The sequence below is a fragment of the Halichoerus grypus genome, chromosome 2 (assembly GCF_964656455.1).
Source record: "Halichoerus grypus chromosome 2, mHalGry1.hap1.1, whole genome shotgun sequence".
Classification (NCBI taxonomy): Eukaryota; Metazoa; Chordata; class Mammalia; order Carnivora; family Phocidae; genus Halichoerus; species Halichoerus grypus.
The window spans coordinates 28621-45951 of NC_135713.1; the positions used below are offsets into that span (position 1 = coordinate 28621).

The window sequence follows — 17331 nt, forward strand, 5'->3', positions numbered from 1 at the left end:
GAAAACACTCCTGACTCTATGGATACACAACAAAGAAGGACCCAGATTCTTAAAAACTGCGGCTGTTCCCGTGCAGGCTCTGCTTTCCCTCTGCACAAAGGATGTGGCAAGTGGGCTTCCCCTGTAGGCCCCAAAATCTCCAGTAAGAGTGAGATTTCAGGGCTGCACCCTGACCTGGCATCAGGTCAACAACTGTTGACCTCCCCTGAGGTCAGCTTCTGGATCCTGGAGGAGCTGACCAGGGACAAAGTCGCCTGCTCTGGAGGCGTGCCAACATTCCCAAGTTCTGTCCTGGCAGGGATTTTGGGACTGCACAGGTTTATAAAGAATGGTTCCTATTCCTGGAGCATCAAGGGCAGGACTCCCACAGGGAGAGTAGGTGAGAAGAGGAAAAGGCAGAGATGGTTGGGGGCTTCAGGGACCAAGAACACCCAGGTCCCCAAGTACTGAGACAGGGCTGGAGGTTCCAGGAAGCATAGCGGATGAGTGAGGCAGGGGACAATCAGAAGAATTCAAAAAAGCCAGTGAGATGGGTGAAGGAGGGCAACCCATCCCTGCCTCCCTCAACTTTATTCATTCTGTAACCTGTGGCCAGGAGCCTTCCTGTTCCAAAGCTGCTTATTTCTCTGTACAATTGAACTTTATCCCTAAATGAGCACATTTGTCCTGCACTGGGTGGGATGAACCAGTGCCCATGTTTCTAGTCAAGACAGCGCTGGGTGAGAGACCTAAAGATGGGCGGGTTCTTCTGTGAGATCCCCCCCACCCCCACCCCAAGGAGGCTCTCCTGGCATCCCGTCACCAATGTGCTCACTTGGAGGGGAAGTGAAAGCTAGTCCGTCTATACTAGTGTAAATCAGGTACGAGTCTGTTTACACTGGGGGAAACCAATGTCTGATGGTCTTCCCGAGCAAAAATCAGGGTCTGGTCTGTCTACACTGGCGGAAATCGGATGCAGCGCCCCAGCCACTGGTCTGAGAACACAATCCCAGCTCCCGAGGCTTTGTGAGCACAGAAGTAAAGCAAACGCCCCGCCACCACCCCCGCTTGCTTCGGAGGGAGGAGCCCTGCGCCCCCGCCCCCATTACCGCCCAGGTGAGGGCACCTGCGCGCTGGGTGCGCCTGCGGGAGGTGAGAGCGGCGCCCCCTCCCCGCAGTCCTCCCAGCCCCTCCGCCCCCCGCCGAGTAGAGGGGGCCTGCCCCTCGGGGAGAGGGTCTGCAGGGGGAGGGGTCTGCGGGGGAAGGGTGTCCGTCCGGCGGGGAAGGGGAGCCCTCCGCGGAGGAAGGGACCCGCCGGGGGAGGGACTTCGCCCCGCGGGGAGGGGTCGGCAGGGGGAGGGGCCTGCCCCCCGCAGAGGAGGGGCGTTTTCCGGGGCGGGGAGGGTCGGGCCCCGGCTCGCGTCTCCGGCTCCGGCGGGGCGGGAGGGCGGGGCGCCGGGGGAGTGGCGCGCCAGACAGTGGCCTTTATGGGGACGTTTTCCTTCGAGGTCGGACGAAGGCGGCGCCACCATGGCTCTCCGCGCGGCCGACAGAGGCTCCGGCAGCAAGGTAGGGTCCGGCGGCCGGGCGCCGGGGAAGGGGCTCCTGAGGGCCGCCGCTGCGGGACTGGCCAGGCGCTTGGAGGCCGTTCGGCGAACTGCGGCCTTCACTTCCTGAGCATTCCTGAGACGTGCGGCTCCCAGGCGGGTCTGCGGTGCCGGGGTCTGAGGGGGTGTCGGGGGAGGGAGTGCGGGGCCGAGAGCACCTGTGCGCGTGCTGCTCCCTCCTCGTGTTACTCAGGAGCTGGGGGCCGGGGGGGCAGGCCGATCGGCGGGGGCGCTGCAGAGACAAAGAGCTTGTGCCTAAGACGTACCCAGCCTGACGTTCGCGCTGCAACTCGGCTGATTTCAGTACCGCACGTAGCCTGGGGAAACAAGGCCGTCCTTGCGGGTTTGCAAAAGTGGGAGAGACGCGGCCTCGTATTTGTTCGTGTGAAAGGCAGCAGTGCGTTGGGTTTGTCTCCCCTTTCTCCCGGGAAGCTGGGTTACTGACTGTTGGGCGTAAGAATTACACTCTACTCCTGTTGCCAACAGCACTTTTACTTAAAAAGTTTAGTTGGTACTTTCAGGGGTCTAATTAAAAATTAAAACATATAATTAAAAAATTAAGTTAAATGTAGTTGAAACTCTGCATAATTAATAGCTTACGAATCTGCTGCTTACACTAGCTGAGCTTTAGGCAGGGCTGTGGGCGCTCAGAGGAGGATTGGCTTCTCAGCTTCACGTAGAGATTTCAAAAGTGGCGGTAGTGACGCTGGGCTTTCCATTTCCCTGAACCTGCTTCAGAGTCACAGGATTTCTGGGTGAGGAGGATCTGGAGATGTCACTCTCTGCTCTTAGTAAAAATACACTCAGATTCTGAGATATTTAACAGCAACACGTTTCCATTCCCGGTGGAATCATACCTGTATTGGCTGTGCTGGGCATCTGACACGGAGGTAATAAACCCACTTCTGATTCTGAGGCAGCACCACATCTTGGTCTCACTGTGCTTTGGGGGACAAGTGGGTGGTCCAGGTGGGCCTCGAGAGGACAGCCCTGAGTTTCCCAGTGGGCTGGTGGGCCTGGGTGCCAGCTAACCTGTGATTAGGAGGACAGACCTCATCGTTTTATCCCAGTCCTGTGGGCCTGGTCTGAAATGGCCTCTGTGAATTGTGGGCCTTTGTGTCTGTGGCATCCTTGGGTGGTCTCCCATGAATACTCTATTACTTGTGAAGCATCCCCAAAATGCCAGGCTAAGGAAATAAAGTTGGCCCTGAATTTGCCCTGAGGGTCTCTGAGATGTGTGTTCACTGGTTGTATCATCCAGCAAACACAGGAAATCCAGATCTCAGAATCCCAGATCTCAGCGTTTTTGGTGAGAATAATTCAAGCCCAGTTCACACGCCACCACCTCCCTCCTTCCAAACAGAGCTAATGTGTCCTGTCTCTGTGTTGGAACGAAAATAAAAATCACTCAGAACCTGCTAGTTATCCATTCTGCAGCCAAGAGGCAGCCCTGAAGCAGTGAGCCCCTGCTCAGGATTTACCCCCCTGCTCTGTCAGCTCTGGGCTTCTTCCTCTCCTCTATCCCTCCACCCCTGTCAGGGCCTGCCACTCAGCAGGTGTGCACAGACAGGTGCTCACTGATCCAGCAGATAAGAATGAGCCCAGGGGATGGTTGGTCTGACCTAAGAGCCCAGCACACTTCTGAGGGGGTGGGGAATGAAGAGAAGGAGGCTGGGATGAGGGAGGCGGGGGGGACAGAGGGGTGGGCTGAGAGGTGGCAAATCCTGTCCTGCACATGTGGATCCTGGGGCACCTTGAGAATCTGTGGTCTTGTGAGCAGAAGGCATCCTGCCATTGCCATCTACCCTGCAAGGGGCCAAGGAGGGCAGGTGCTTGCGGTGTGGGGAAGAGGCTCTGGACCCTGACCTGCTGCCTGGAGAACAGACCTGGGATATTGGAGATTTGATGAGCACCCACATCCACCCTCTATTAGCTGTTGCCCTTTGGCTTTGTAGTTCAGCCTCTCTGCTCATTAACAGGAATAATGCATGGCCCACCTACCTCAGAGCACCGTATGGGTTCACTTTAAAGACTGATGTGAAGATGCTTCTTGAAAGGTAACCCAGGTCGGGCGCCTGGGTGGCTCAGATGGTTAAGCGTCTGCCTTTGGCTCAGGTCATGATTCCAGGGTCCTGGAATCAAGTCCCACATCGGGCTCCCTGCTCCTTGGGAGCCTGCTTCTCCCTCTGCCTCTCTCTCTCTCTCTCTGTCTCTCATGAATAAATAAATAAAATCTTAAAAAAAAAGAAAGGTAACCCAGGTCATCATTCAGTTCAAGGCTCCTACGTTGAAGGCTTCTTCTGTCCTAAGAGCTGGAATACCTTTCCAGGTGTTTCTAGGCACCTCAGTTCACACCTGGGCCCAAGTTCTCAGCTCTCAGATACTGTCTGACCTTACAAAATTTTCCCCAACATTGAGAAAATCAGATTGTGCATAAGCTACTTTGTGGTAAATTTCTTTTACATGACTTTAAAACATCTTACATTTCTAAGGCCTGAGACAGGGATTAAATCTAATACCTACAGCAGTGTGGGACATGAATTAAGTTTAAGTTCTGAAGTAGAGTTGTTCAGGTCAGCAAGGTAGCAAGTATGTGCACTTCCTCCAAAGAAACATCCCCTGTCTGTGGCTCCCAGACCCAGAGACCCCCCACCCTGGTAGGCGTCACCCTCGGAAAGCTCCCCTGGTCATCCCTCCTACACCCCCTCCACAGCCACACACCCCCAGCCCCTTTCCTGCTTGGCTTTGCCATAGGAGGGCCTCCATGGGAGAGTCTGAGCTAACATCATCTTGTGCCTGATCTTTGTTGACTGCCTGTCTCCCCAGGCAGCGCCGGCTTTGCTTTATTTCCCTGTTTTCCCATGCATCATAATGCATGGCATAAAGTAGGCGCTCAACAAATATTTGTCACGTGGTGGTCACCCTCCCCTTCTTATAAAGCCCATTTTTATTCCCCTGCCCAGCCCCAACCTTCTGTGGGCCACACAGATGCAGTACCTGCCCTATGGGATGCCTGTCTATGGCTTCCCACCTGACCCAAGTTAACAGCACTGCCTGTGGCTTTCAAGAATAAAAACAACATCCTCAGAAGGGAGCAGCTGGATTACAGCTGAGTCTGGGAAACCTTGTTTGTCTCAGTGTGAAATAGTCCAAGCAGGTCCAAGACAGCTATAAAGGCTTGATAAGACCCCGTGTGAGGTAATGAATGTGCTGTGTATGTGTGTTTTGGGGTGGACAATGGTGCACAGAGCAGAAGAGAAGAAATGCCTGAATTAATTTTAAATGAATGGAAAGGACTGTCAGAAGAAGGGTGACCCATCCCTTTACTGTCAAGTAGAGGAATTGTGGTTTGGTAGACAGCTTTGACCCAGGCCATGCACGGCTGCAGACCATAAGGTGCGTTCACCTGCAGAATGAAAAGATCTCTTCAGCTCTGTCCCTTGCTAGGATGAGACATAGGGCAGTGTGGCACCGTGTGGTTGGGGATGCGTGCTGTGCAGCCAAAGTTCTAACCCTGGTTTCCCCACTGAGTGACTGGGCAGACAAGCCCGTCAACCTTACCATCTTTAGAATAGGGATGATGATAGCATTATAATGTGCTTAAACAGTGTCTGGTAGGGGCACATGGATGGCTCAGTTGGTTAAGCGTCTGCCTTGGGCCCAGGTCATGATCCCAGGATTCTGGAATCGAGTCGCACATTGGGCTCCCTGCTCAGCGGGCAGTCTGCTTCTCCCTCTGCCTCTGCCCCTCACCCCACCCCCGCTCATGCACTTGCTCACTCTCTCTCAAGTAAATGAAGTCTAAAAAAAAAAAAAAAAACAGCATCTGGTATATAGGAAGTGATCAATAAATGTTAACTATTATTCTGTGATTCTATGACAGAGAGAGAGAGAGTTTCCTACAAATAAGAGATAAAAAGAATTGAGTTTTAATTTTTTTGAAATCATTTAAGGAAAAATATCCAGTGAAGTTATCTTCAGGGTACTTTGGCACTCAACAGATATCACCAGGAAGAGGAATTACAATTATAATTATATACTATTTTAACAGTGTAATTGTGTATTTTTTTGAAGAAATGTTTTGTGGAAGTGCCAAGTCAATAGGCCATGAACCCCACTTTAGTTCAAGGGTCCCATAGCTTTCCTTATGGGTTACTCAGAGAAACTACAGAAAACGTCATTGGGGTTCAGTCACCTAGAGCACCATACTGGGTAATAGAGTGAGCATTTAGTTCTCAGACTGATATTCGTGTGTCCAGAGACTCTGATCTTCTAAGACCCCGGCCCAGAGGATCTTGGTGACCAGCGATGTGGGCAGAATACAACCTCTCCCCAAAGCACAATGTTTAAGTAAGTGTTGGTAGGGTAGGGCAACAGCAATGAACAAGGAAAACAGATACTAGCACAGTTTCTGAAAAGTTCTGGAACTTTTTTTTTTTTTGTAAGAGTTATTCTTTTTTTTTGAGAGAGAGAGAAAGTGTAAGAGCTCAAGCAGAGGGAGGGACAGAGGGAGAGAATCTCCAGCAGACTCTCCCTGGGGCACGGAGCTCCATGCGGGGCTCGGCTCCATCCCACAACCCCAAGAACATGACCTAAGCCGAAAAGAAGAGTTGGACGCTCAACCAACTGAGCCACCCAGGTGCCCCTGGAACTAATTTTTTAAAATAATATTTTGAGGTGAAATTGACATACAATAAACCGTTTCAGAGCAAACAATTCCGTGGCATTTAGTACAATTCCCAGTGTTGTGCAACCACCACCTCTGCCTAGTTCCAGAACCTCTCTGTACCCCAAACTAAAATCCCACACCCATGTAACAGTTTCTTCCCATTCCACCCCCTCCCAGCCCCTGGAACCACTAGTCTGCTGTCTTTATGGATTTGTGTACTCTGAATATTCCATGTAAGTGGAACCATACAGTATGTGACTTTTTTATTGTCCTGAAATGAATACAACATACAGTTTATATGTTCAAACCATCCATCCTTACAGCCTGTGACTCTGAAACACTGTCACTATTAAACAGTGACTCCTACTCTCCCCCCAGCCCCTGACTGCCAACATTTTACGTCCTGTCCTCATGGTTGTGACTACACTAAGGACCTCATATAGTTAGAATCATACAGTATTTGTCTTTTTGTGATTGGTTTATTTAACTTACCATAAAGTCCTCAAGATTTTATCCATGTTGTAGTATGTGTCAGAAATTTCTTCCTTTTTAAGGCCAAATATTATTCCATTGCATGGATATACCACAATTTGTGTATCCATTTTTCTGTTGATGGACATTTATACTCTTTCCATCATTTGGCTTTTGCAAATAGTGCTGCTATGAGCATGTGTTTACAAGTTTTTGTGTTTGCAATATTTTCATTTCTTTGAGTATATACCTAAGAGTAGAATTTCAGGTTCATATGGTAATTCTATGTTTAACTTTTTAATGAACCACCAAACTGTTTTCCACAGTAGCTGAACCATTTTACATTCCCACCGGTAATGTATGAGGGTTCCAATTTTTCCACACCCTTACCAACAGTTGTTATTTTCTTTTTTTAAATTATTATAGTCATTCTAATAAGTATGAAGTGATATTTCATTGTAGTTTTGGTCTGCATTTCCCTATTGACTACTGATGTTGACAGTCTTTTTGCATATTTGTTGAAAAAAAAAGTCTATTCAAGTTCTTTGCCCATTTTTAAATTGGGCTGTTTATATTTTTGTTGTTGTGTCCTAAGAGTTCTTTATATATTCTGGATATTAGACTCCTCAGATACATGATTTGCAAATATTTTGTTCCTTTTACTTTCTTGATAGTGTCCTTTGATGCACAAATTTTTATTTTTAATTAAGTTAAATTTATATATTTTTTGTTGCTGTTCATGCTTTTGGTATCATATCTAAGAAATCGTTGCCATCTGCAAGATCGTGAAGATTTACCTTTATGTTTTCTTCTAAGAGTTTTATTATTTTAGTGCTTATATTCATGTCATTGATCCATTGTAGTTAATTTTTGTGTATGGTGTGAGATAGGGAGCCAACTTTATTCTTTTGTATGGGGATATCCACTTTTCCCAGCACCATTTGTTGAAGAAATCATTTTTTCCTTATTGAATAGTCTTGGAACCCAGGTTGAAAGCCAATTGGCTGTAGTTGTATAGGTTTATTTCCGGATTTTCAATCCTTTTCTGTTGGTCTGTATGTCTGTCTTTATGCTAGAATCACACTGTTTTGATTACTGTAGTTTTGTAGTGGGTTTTGAAATCAGAAAGTGTGAGTCCTCCAACTTTGTTCTTCTTGTTCAGGATTGCTTTGGCTGTTCAGGGTCCATTGCAATTCCATATGAATTTGAGGATTGTCTTTTCCATTTCTGGGGGAAAAAAAAAGAGCCATTGTAATTTTGAGAGAGATTGCATTGAGTTTGTAGGTTGCTTTAGAATATTATTGACATCTTAATATTAAGTCTTCCAATCTGTAAACCTGGGATGTTTTTCCATTTATTTAGGTGTCTTTAATTTCTCCCAGCAGTGTTTTATAGTTTTCAATGTTCAAGTCTTTCATTCCCTTGGTTACATGTATCTTAGGTAACGCTCACCACTGTTATTCAACATAGTACTTGAAGTTCTAGCCACAGCAATCAAAGAACATAAAGAAATAAAAGGCATCTAAATTGGTAAGGAATATGTAAAACTCTATTATTTGCACACCTGATACTATATATAGAAACCCTAAAGACTCCACCAAAAAACAACTACAACTGATAAATGAATTCAGTAAGGTCACAGAATACGAAAGCAATGTACAGAAATCTGTTGCATTTCTATACACTAATAATGAAGGAGCAGAAAGTGAAAATAAGAGAACAGTCTCATTTAATCCCATTTACGGTTGCACCAAAAATAATAAAATACCTAGGAATAAACTTAACCAAAGAGGTGAAAGACCCGTACTCTGAAAACTGTAAAACACTGATGAAAGAAATTGAAGATGACACAAAGAATTGGAAAGACATCCCATGCTCATGGATTAGAAAAACAAATATTGTAAAATGTCTGTGCTACCCAAAGCAATCTACAGATTTAATGCAATCCCTATCAAAATACAAACAGTATTTTTCACAGAACTAGAACAAACAGTCCTAAAATTTGTATGGAACCACAAAGACCCTGAATAGCCAAAGCAATGTTGAAAAAGAAAAATCTGGAGATACCACAATTCTAGATTTCAAGTTATATTACAAAGCAGGAGTAATTAAAACTGTATAGTACTGCCATGAAAATAGACACAGAGGTCAGTAGAATGGAACAGAAAACCCAGAGATAAGCCCACAATTATATGGTCAATTAATCTTCAACAAAGGAGGAATGAATATACAGTGGGAAAAAGACAGTCTCTTCAACAACTGGTGTTCGGAAAACTGGACAGCTACATGCAGAAGAATGAACTAGACCACTTTCTTTCACCATACACAAAAATAAACTCAAATTGGATTAGAAACCTACGTGTGAGACCTGAAACCGTAAAAGTCCTAGAAGAGAGCATAGGCAGTAAAGTCTCTGACATTGGCCTTAGCAACATTTTTCTAGATATGTCTCCTGAGGCAAGAGAAATAAACCCAAAAATAAACTATTGGGATTACATCAAAATATGAAGTTTCTGCACAGTGAAGGAAACAGCAAAACTGAAAGGCAACCAACTGAATGGGAGAGATACTTGAAAATGTTATATTCAAGAAAGGGTTAGTATCCAAAGTATATATAGTATATAAAGAACTTGTACAACTCAACACCCAAAAAAACAAGTAATCTGATTACGATGGGCAGAAGACATGAACAGACATTTCTCCAAGGAAGACATACAGATGGCCAACAGACACATGAGAAGATGCTCAGTATCACTCATCATCAGGGAAATGCAGATCAAAACCACAATGAGACATCACCCCACATCTGTCAGAACCTAAGATCAATAACACAAGAAACAACAAGTGTTGGCAAGGATGTAGAGAAAGGGGAACCCTCTTGCACTGTTGGGAGGGAATGCAAACTGGTGCAGCCACTGTGGAAAACAGTATGGGGGTTCCTCAAAAAATTAAAAATAGAACTACCCCACAATCCAGTAATTGCAGTATTGGGTATTTACCTCCCCAAAATGAAAACATTAATTCAAAGGGTTACATGCACCCCAATGTTTATTGCAGCATCATTTACAATAGCCAAACTATGGAAGCAGCCCAGGTGTCCATCAATTAAGGAATGAATAAAGAAGAGGTGGCATATATATAACAATGGAATATTATTCAGCTGTAGAAAAGAATGAAATCTTGCCATTTGCAATGACATGGAGGGAGCTAGAGAGAGTAATGCTAAGTGAAATATGTTAGAGAAAGAAAAATACCAGGTGATCTCACTCTTGTGGAATTTAAGGAACAAAACAAATGAGCAAAGAGAAAAAAAAAAAAAAAGCAAGACAAACAAACAGACTCTTAACTGTAGAGAACAAACTGATGGTTACCAGAGGGGAAGTGGGTGGGGAGATGGGGGAAGTAGGGAATAGGGATTAAAGAGTACACTTACCATGATGAAAAATAATAAAAATAATGAAAAAATGTATCCTATGTATTTTATTTCTTTTGGATGTTATTATGTAATGGAATTATTAATTTCCTCTTTGGATCGCTCATTGCTAAGATATAGAAACACAACTGATTTTTGTCTGTTGCTCTTGTACCCTACAACTTTGCTGAACCAATTTATTAGCTCTAGGTAGCTTTTTTTGGATTTGCTGTATATAAGATCATGTCATTGACAAATAGAGATCATTTTACTTCTTTATTTCTAATTTGCATTCCTTTAATTTCTTTTTCTTGCCTAACTGCTCTGGCTAGAACTTCCAGGACAGTGTTGCATAGCAGTGGGGAAAGGGGGTATCCTTGCCTTGATTTTGATCTTAAGGGAAAAGTTTTTAGTCTTTCACCATTGAGTATGAGGTTAGCTGTGGATTTTTATAAGTGCCTTTTATCATGTTGAGAAAGGTTCTCTCTATTCCTAGTTTTCTAGATGTTTTGATCATGAAAGTGTATTGGATGTTGTCAGGTGCTTTTTCTGTATCATTTGAGATGATCATGGGCTTTTTCCTTTGTTTTATTAATGTGATGTTTTATCTTGATTAATAGCTGAACCACTCTTGCATTCCTGGGATGAATTCCACTTAGTCATAGTGAATAATCCTTTGAATAATGCTGTTAGATTTGGTTTCTTAGTATTTTTTTTTTTTTTTTTTAGGATTTGGAATGAGTTTTATAACTCTGCTTTTAAATGTCATTATACTGTACAAGAATACATTTTAAGAATGTAAGTCTTGAAATGAGAAATGTCCTTTTTAAGAAAAAAGTTTGTATCAAAGGCAAAAATACAAAATTACTAGGAAATCAGCAGAACTTTAAAACTAATTTCTAAGACTTTAAAATGTAGCTGACTAGAGAAAAATAGTTAATAGAAGATCTGTGTGAGGTTAACCCACATAAAATGTTTCGGTAGGTGCCTGACACTAGACCCCACATGTCAGTGTCCGTCACACTGTCATTGTTGGGTGTATCATTAAGCATACAAGAGGTGCTTTCTTCCCTTCCTGTAATACTATTCCCCCTCAGCATTATGGTTTTCTTGTCTTACAGCCTCTGCCAGGCTGTCAGCCCAGGACATTAATCTTTGTATCCTTCACAATGCTTAGCACACAGTAGGTACTCAATGAATGCACTTTGGTGTTCAGTGTGGAAAGGACAGTGGGTGCCTCTGTGAGCAGAGCAGCTTCTAATGAGAAAGTGCACAGACAAGGAGGGAGGAGACAGCAGAAACAAGGGGTTGATTCATCAGGACCAATGACTGGCCCTGTCACTTATTGTCCAAATTGGAGCACTTTGAGTTTTCAGGACCACAGGTGAGAACTCCCATTGTCTGGGAAGCCCTGGGCGGGGTCACCAGCCTCCTGGAAACAGTATTCTAAACAACAGGGGTAGGTCCCCACTGTGGATGGAGGATGATCGTGGAGCGGGTGCTCTAACTCCCACTGTGAGCACTTTAGAGCCAGACTGTGCAGACGTGCTGAATGCCCAGCCCCCAGTGAGCCCCTGCCCCGTGGAGCCCACCAGTGCCCACGCAGCACGTGTGGATGCACCCTGTCCTCATGCACCAGCCCACTTGTTCGGGCCTTGCCAGGTCCAGGCTCCTGTGCACTGAGCTGGGCCGCCACTGGGAGTCTCGGATCTTGTCAGTGGATTCCCAGTGTGCACCAGCACTTCCTTCCCTCTGTTCTGTGTTTGTCTTTTGTGCTCCAAGGACTCCTCCGTTCTGGATTCCCAAGAGTCGGTAAGCCACCTGCTGGGCCCAAGACATTGGGAAAGGATTTGTCACAGGTTTCTCATTAGAATAACTTCTTTGGTGCTCACTTCAGCAGCACATATACTAAAATTAGAATAACTTCTTTGTTGTTCTTATCATGTACACAGAGTTTGCATTTCCCCTTAAAATACCTTAAATTGTGCTTAACTAAACTGCCAGTTCCATCTACCTTCCTGCAGCCTCATCAGATGTCCCTATAGAGCCTTCCTAGCCAGAACTTCTGCAAACTTGAAGCCTTCGCTCCAGCCTCCCCCTGGGAAAGACAGAGTGCTTCAGCCTAGACCCAGCACCAGTTCCCCAACAACCTCAGCCCAGTGTCGGCAGTCAGCACCCGTCCCACTCAGACTAAAGATTGTTTAAATCACAAAGTCCTTCAGGAAAAGTACAAGAATCATTTGTAACTTAAAAGTATATCTGTGGTTTTCCATGAGCACCATATTGGAGCCCCCTCACCTTAATGGTTAAAATCAGATGAGCATCTGGGTGACAGCTACCTTCAAGCCACCATCAGGCTGAGAAACACTGTCTGAGAGGGACTTTTCTAGGATACCTGTGCTCCTGTTTTGAAGAGCCCAAATTAGGCTGATTCCTGACTTTCATCACAGCAGTGGCTGGGTCTCTGCTCACAGGATGCTTTGGAGAGAGGTTAGGGTAGCATTTCTCAACTACTGGTGCAAATACACAATGTAACACCCCCACCTAGCATGTTTGTGCCTACTCCTCCTTTGTTCGTGTTGGAATGTATCCAAAAGTATAAAGAACACATGTCTTTGGTCAGAAAAACTAGTTCCAATCCTCCCTCAAGAGTATTAGTTGTTTGTTGGACACACGCGTGGGAAAGGTGAGGAGAGACCAGGTGTGTTGCCGGAAGAGACCGGCGAAGCAGCTGGACTCAGACAAAAGGGAATTTACTGTGCTTTTGCGGGTGGCTGATTTGGCTCAATTTCACAGTGATGTGAACAAAAAAAGACAACAAACAACGTAGAGGGAAGAGGTAAGTTTTTCTCTTTATACACGAAGAGCCACAGATCTGGTTGAGCAGACACATTTCAAGAGCACTTTTCTTTCCTGCCAAAGGGTTTTCCAGATAAATTAAATGGGAAAAATGGCTATTATCAATCATTCCCCTAAAGAACTGCAAGTAGGTGTTCAGGCCTGTCTGCATGTGCCTCGTGGTTCACTCATGCTCTGCTGTGGACCAGGGCTCAACACAGAACTCACTGCAGAAAAGCCAGGTTTGGTGTAATTAGGACTGCTGGAGGCTTTCAGGTTGACATCATCTTTTCTGGTCCTGCCATGGTGTGGAGTGAACAAACTCCTTCTTCCGCCTGAAGTCACATGTCAGCATGAGGAAACCAGTCTGCACCGACTGAGGTCAATGCCACTCTTGTACACTTTTTATCAAGTGCCTTCCGAGAACTAAATTCAGCCAGAATGTCTCAAAGCCAACGTTTCACTATCAGTTTCTATTAAATAAAAAGCTTTCTAGTTATATGCTGTTACCCTTGTGGAATAACTGATGAATTAGATTCCTGTTTTACAAGTGAAGAAACCAGATGTGCAGAAATCGGGGTTCTTTGTGACATACCACAGCCAGTGTAGAACCCCGGGTGACCTTGACAGGTGGGGTCCCCCTGACCCTGGTCTCGCCTTGGGCCCCAGGACGCAACTCACTGCCTGGCCAGCGACACTGCCTCTTCACTGGCACCTGCACACGGGCCCCTCCACCCTTTCCTGGAGCCTTGCCGCCCTCCTGCCCATCCTTCCTTCTGCTTCTCTGGGAGGTTTGCTTCCCCTCTATGCTGAGGAGAGGACTGTGTCTGTCTGAGCAATTACTGTGGGATCAGCAGGTAAGCAGCAGAGCAGGGTCACTCCTTGGTCACTGGCATGATGGGCTCCTGACCAAGGGCAGGCCTTGGTCTGGGACCTTGTGTTTGCAGCTGCTTCTGTCCTGGTAATGACCAAGTGAATGCATGGCCCATGGCAAGCACTGTGCTTGAGCTTTCCGTGGACACCCATAACCACCTAACAGATGCTGGCATGAAGGTGCATCCAAGACTTGCACAGCTCCCAAGTGAGGGAGTTGCCTGGCTGTATATTAGGCTAGTAAATGCAAAAAAAGGATACTGAGAACTTGAAATTACTGCTTTTAGACATTTTCCAAGCACTTGACCATGAGGAGAAATTAATAACCCCCGCAGAGACAGAGGCGCTGGGTGCCCCCCTCTGTTGCAGGCTAAGGCCTTTGACTGCGGTCCTCAAAGCACACATGGAATAAAGCTGTTCCTGAACAAAACCCCTGACAGTTAGTTGGAACTTGAGTATGGAATCAGAAAATGGTGGTGTCAACAAAGCCTTCACCCCTCTGGTATCCTCACCCAGAAATGTAGCTGTGCTGGAGCTGGGGTCCGTGCAACTCGGGGACAGCACACAGGGAAGGGGGGTGGGGGCTGCCCCTGCATCCACCCACTCATTGCCCTTTGGCTGCCTTGGAGGACTTCCTTCCTTGAGAGTGGGGTCAGCAGACCTTCTTGAAGGGCCAGACAGTGAGCCTAGAGGCTTTGAAGGACTGTATGGTCTCAGTCCGATACTCAGCCCTGCCTTTGTGGTAGCCATAAGCAATACATAGAACAAGGGTGGCTGTGTTCCAATGAAACTTTATTTATGGGCACTGAAATGTGAATTTCATATAATTTCCACATGTCTGAACTAGTGTTCTTCTTTTGTGTTTTTTCCTAAACACTGGGGTCATGGTTTGCTGACCCCTGAGTATTGCATAGAGACCAGCAGGGACAGAGGAGCTGGGGTGAAACCAGGATGCCCCCTTGGGTGCTCCTACTGGTACTTAGAGGCTGAAGAGGCAGCTTTTCCAAAGAACACCCAGTGGAAGATTCTGAGTGTGTCTGATAGAGGGAAATTCACCAGAATATAAAACCCCATCAGTTCAAGGCAAATTCTGACATCAGGCCCCCACAGGTTGGACAGAATGGCTGGTGACGTAAGTGCGTAATGAACGTAGACCTTCAGGACTGGGTGGTTATGCCAGTCATAGGAGTCACACGTGTGAACGTGGCGTAAATTGTGAAGTGCCGTCTCCTTTACCACCACTGTGGTGGTTGTGGCTTCATAGTATGGAGGTTCAGCGGCCACGGCAGGCAGCTACGTTCATGCCCTCCCGGCTGCCTGGGAGCCAAGGTGCATGGCATTCCCGTGCCCTGGTTCAGGGGCAAGTCCGTGGAGGTGGGTCCAAGGGCTAAACGGTCCAGCCCCCATTCAGCCCCAGCAGCTGGGGGGCCATGACACCTCCGTGATCCTGCAGCTAACTCAGTTCCTTCACCTCTGAAGGAAGGTGCTCTGATAGTCTTTTTGTCTCTGAAGCTCTGGGGAGGCTTGGTTTTAGAAATGTTGGAGAAGTTATGTTTATATACTTTGTTTCATCACATAGGATTGGTTTTGTGATTGTTTAATGTCAAGCCCTAGATAGGAAAGCAGGTGCCTCCCAACATGATTAAAATTGGAGAATGAGATCCTCCTGGAACGGAAAAGGGATCATGTTGAAAAAAGGACTCTAGTTTCTGAGCTGGGCACGTTCCAGCCGGAGGGCTGAAGGGCATGTTTCGACAGGGAGGGTGCAGCTGCCTGCGGCTCATCCTCAGGAAGGGAGCCCCTGGCAGGCCCTATTGGACACACACCTGCCACGGGCCAGGTCCTCTCCTGGGGTCTCTGCCCTCAATCCTCACAGCCACCTGAGAGCTCCTCCCATGTAACGGTTGAGGGAATGGTGGCCCAAAGTAGAGCGCGATCAGGAAGCGCAGGCCTGACCCACCTCTGACACGGGCGGGGACCTAGAGACGTGCCCGGCTGCCCCCACTGGTGGCTCGGTGGGCAGGGGTGGGAGGGAGGGTCTGGGTTCTTCCTTCAGAACAGCCTTTCACCGACGGCACCTGCCAATTCCATGTCAGCAAGTTCTTACACTACGTTAGTCTGGGAAGCTGGGACGAGCAGGAAGAACACAAAATCAGTTTTAAAAAGACACTGGTAGAGCATAAGCCCCCTGGGAAGTTCTTGCTCCAGGTGGAACGGGCGTCTGAGGGGGAGGAAAGGAAGGAAGGTGGCACAGCATCCGCAATCCACTCATAACTTAGAGGCTGTCCTGGCAGCGATCCAGTGGGGTTCTGAGCACAGAACTCCAAAGGGGAGCCGTCCCAACATGCCTGCCAGCAGACGCTGCCACTGTGCCGGGTATTCAGCGCTGTTAAGGGGTTTCCACTGTCAGTAATGCTCAGCACCCACGATACACTGTGATGCAAACACCGGCTTTAGAATTGCTGAAGTCAGGCGACCATGTGTTTCATGTTTCATGGGTAACTTGTGTGTAAATTCAAAGCAAACATTTCAGGGTTGTGTTTGGAACAGCCTGGAACACTCCTGGAGATACAGCTGAGATTAAGATATACCAAATGCACCTCCCACCCTGGAGCCACAGAGATGGAGCCCCAAGGTTCTGCTCCATCCCCACCCTGTGGGGCTTGGTCTCCCCGGGAGGCCTCTGAGAACCAGCTCCAGCTCAGGATGCACAACCTGGAGGCCGTGCAGCTCAGTCTCTCCAGGTGCATTACAGGACACCTGTCCGGGGGGCGGGAGTACCTGGATAGAGGTGGTAACCCGTGCCAAGGCATGTGCTGTGGCTGCCGTGGGCGGGGGGGGGGGGGCGGGCAGGGCACAAAGACTGTGAGTTGGGGTATCCCCTGGGTCCGTGTACCAGGCCCTAGGGGGGGTCAGTCAGGATGTGCAGGTTATGCTGCATATCCAATGAGCCCCCACATCTCAGTGATCAGCACAGTGAGGACCTGCTCGTGCCATATGCCCATCGTGGTGATCACGTCAGTTTTACTCTGGGATCCAGGCTTGTGGAACAGCCTCTTTGGGGTGTTACCCAACTTGTCGCAGAGGGAAAGGTAGTGTGTGGGAGCACACACTGGCTCCCAAAGCCTCTGTCAGAACCCGTATCTGCCGCTGCCACCATATTTCTTTGTCACACGGCCATGCCTGATGCCAATGCACAGGGACGTGCCATCCTCCCCAGGGAGGCCAGGAGTCTGTGAACAACAGCCCACCATAGAAGGGTTGCTCTGTTTTGTGTCTACTCAGTACTTTCTGGGATGTAGGCAGGTGTTTTCTCTGCCCAGCATCGTGGAGAACAAGTGTTCCCCAGAGGGAACTTTTCCCCACAAATGAAGCATGATTTTAGAGCCCAGATGTATTTGTGCTGAACATTTGCCCAAACATTTCCCTGCCTCTCTCTTCTGAAGATGCTGTAGACATTTCATGATGTAACTCAACTCCAT

At 47.2% G+C, this 17331-nt stretch overlaps 1 protein-coding gene across 15 annotated transcripts in view; it reads left to right on the forward strand.

Moving 5' to 3' along the window:
• The first annotated feature begins 1438 nt into the window (after positions 1 to 1438).
• Positions 1439 to 17331, forward strand: part of PLEKHG4B (pleckstrin homology and RhoGEF domain containing G4B) — an 80022-nt gene continuing 64129 nt past the window's right edge. For 14 of the 15 annotated variants that reach the window (XR_013445453.1, XM_036078427.2, XM_036078428.2 and 11 more), the window contains exon 1: positions 1439 to 1548. Coding sequence is in view for 13 of the 15 variants with exons in the window: in XM_036078427.2 (XP_035934320.2) it covers positions 1510 to 1548 (39 nt within the window). In the remaining 2 variants the exon portion in view is untranslated. Of the gene's footprint in view, positions 1549 to 2099; positions 2477 to 17331 lie in introns of those variants that run through there. The other variant, XM_078066514.1, reaches the window with a different exon arrangement.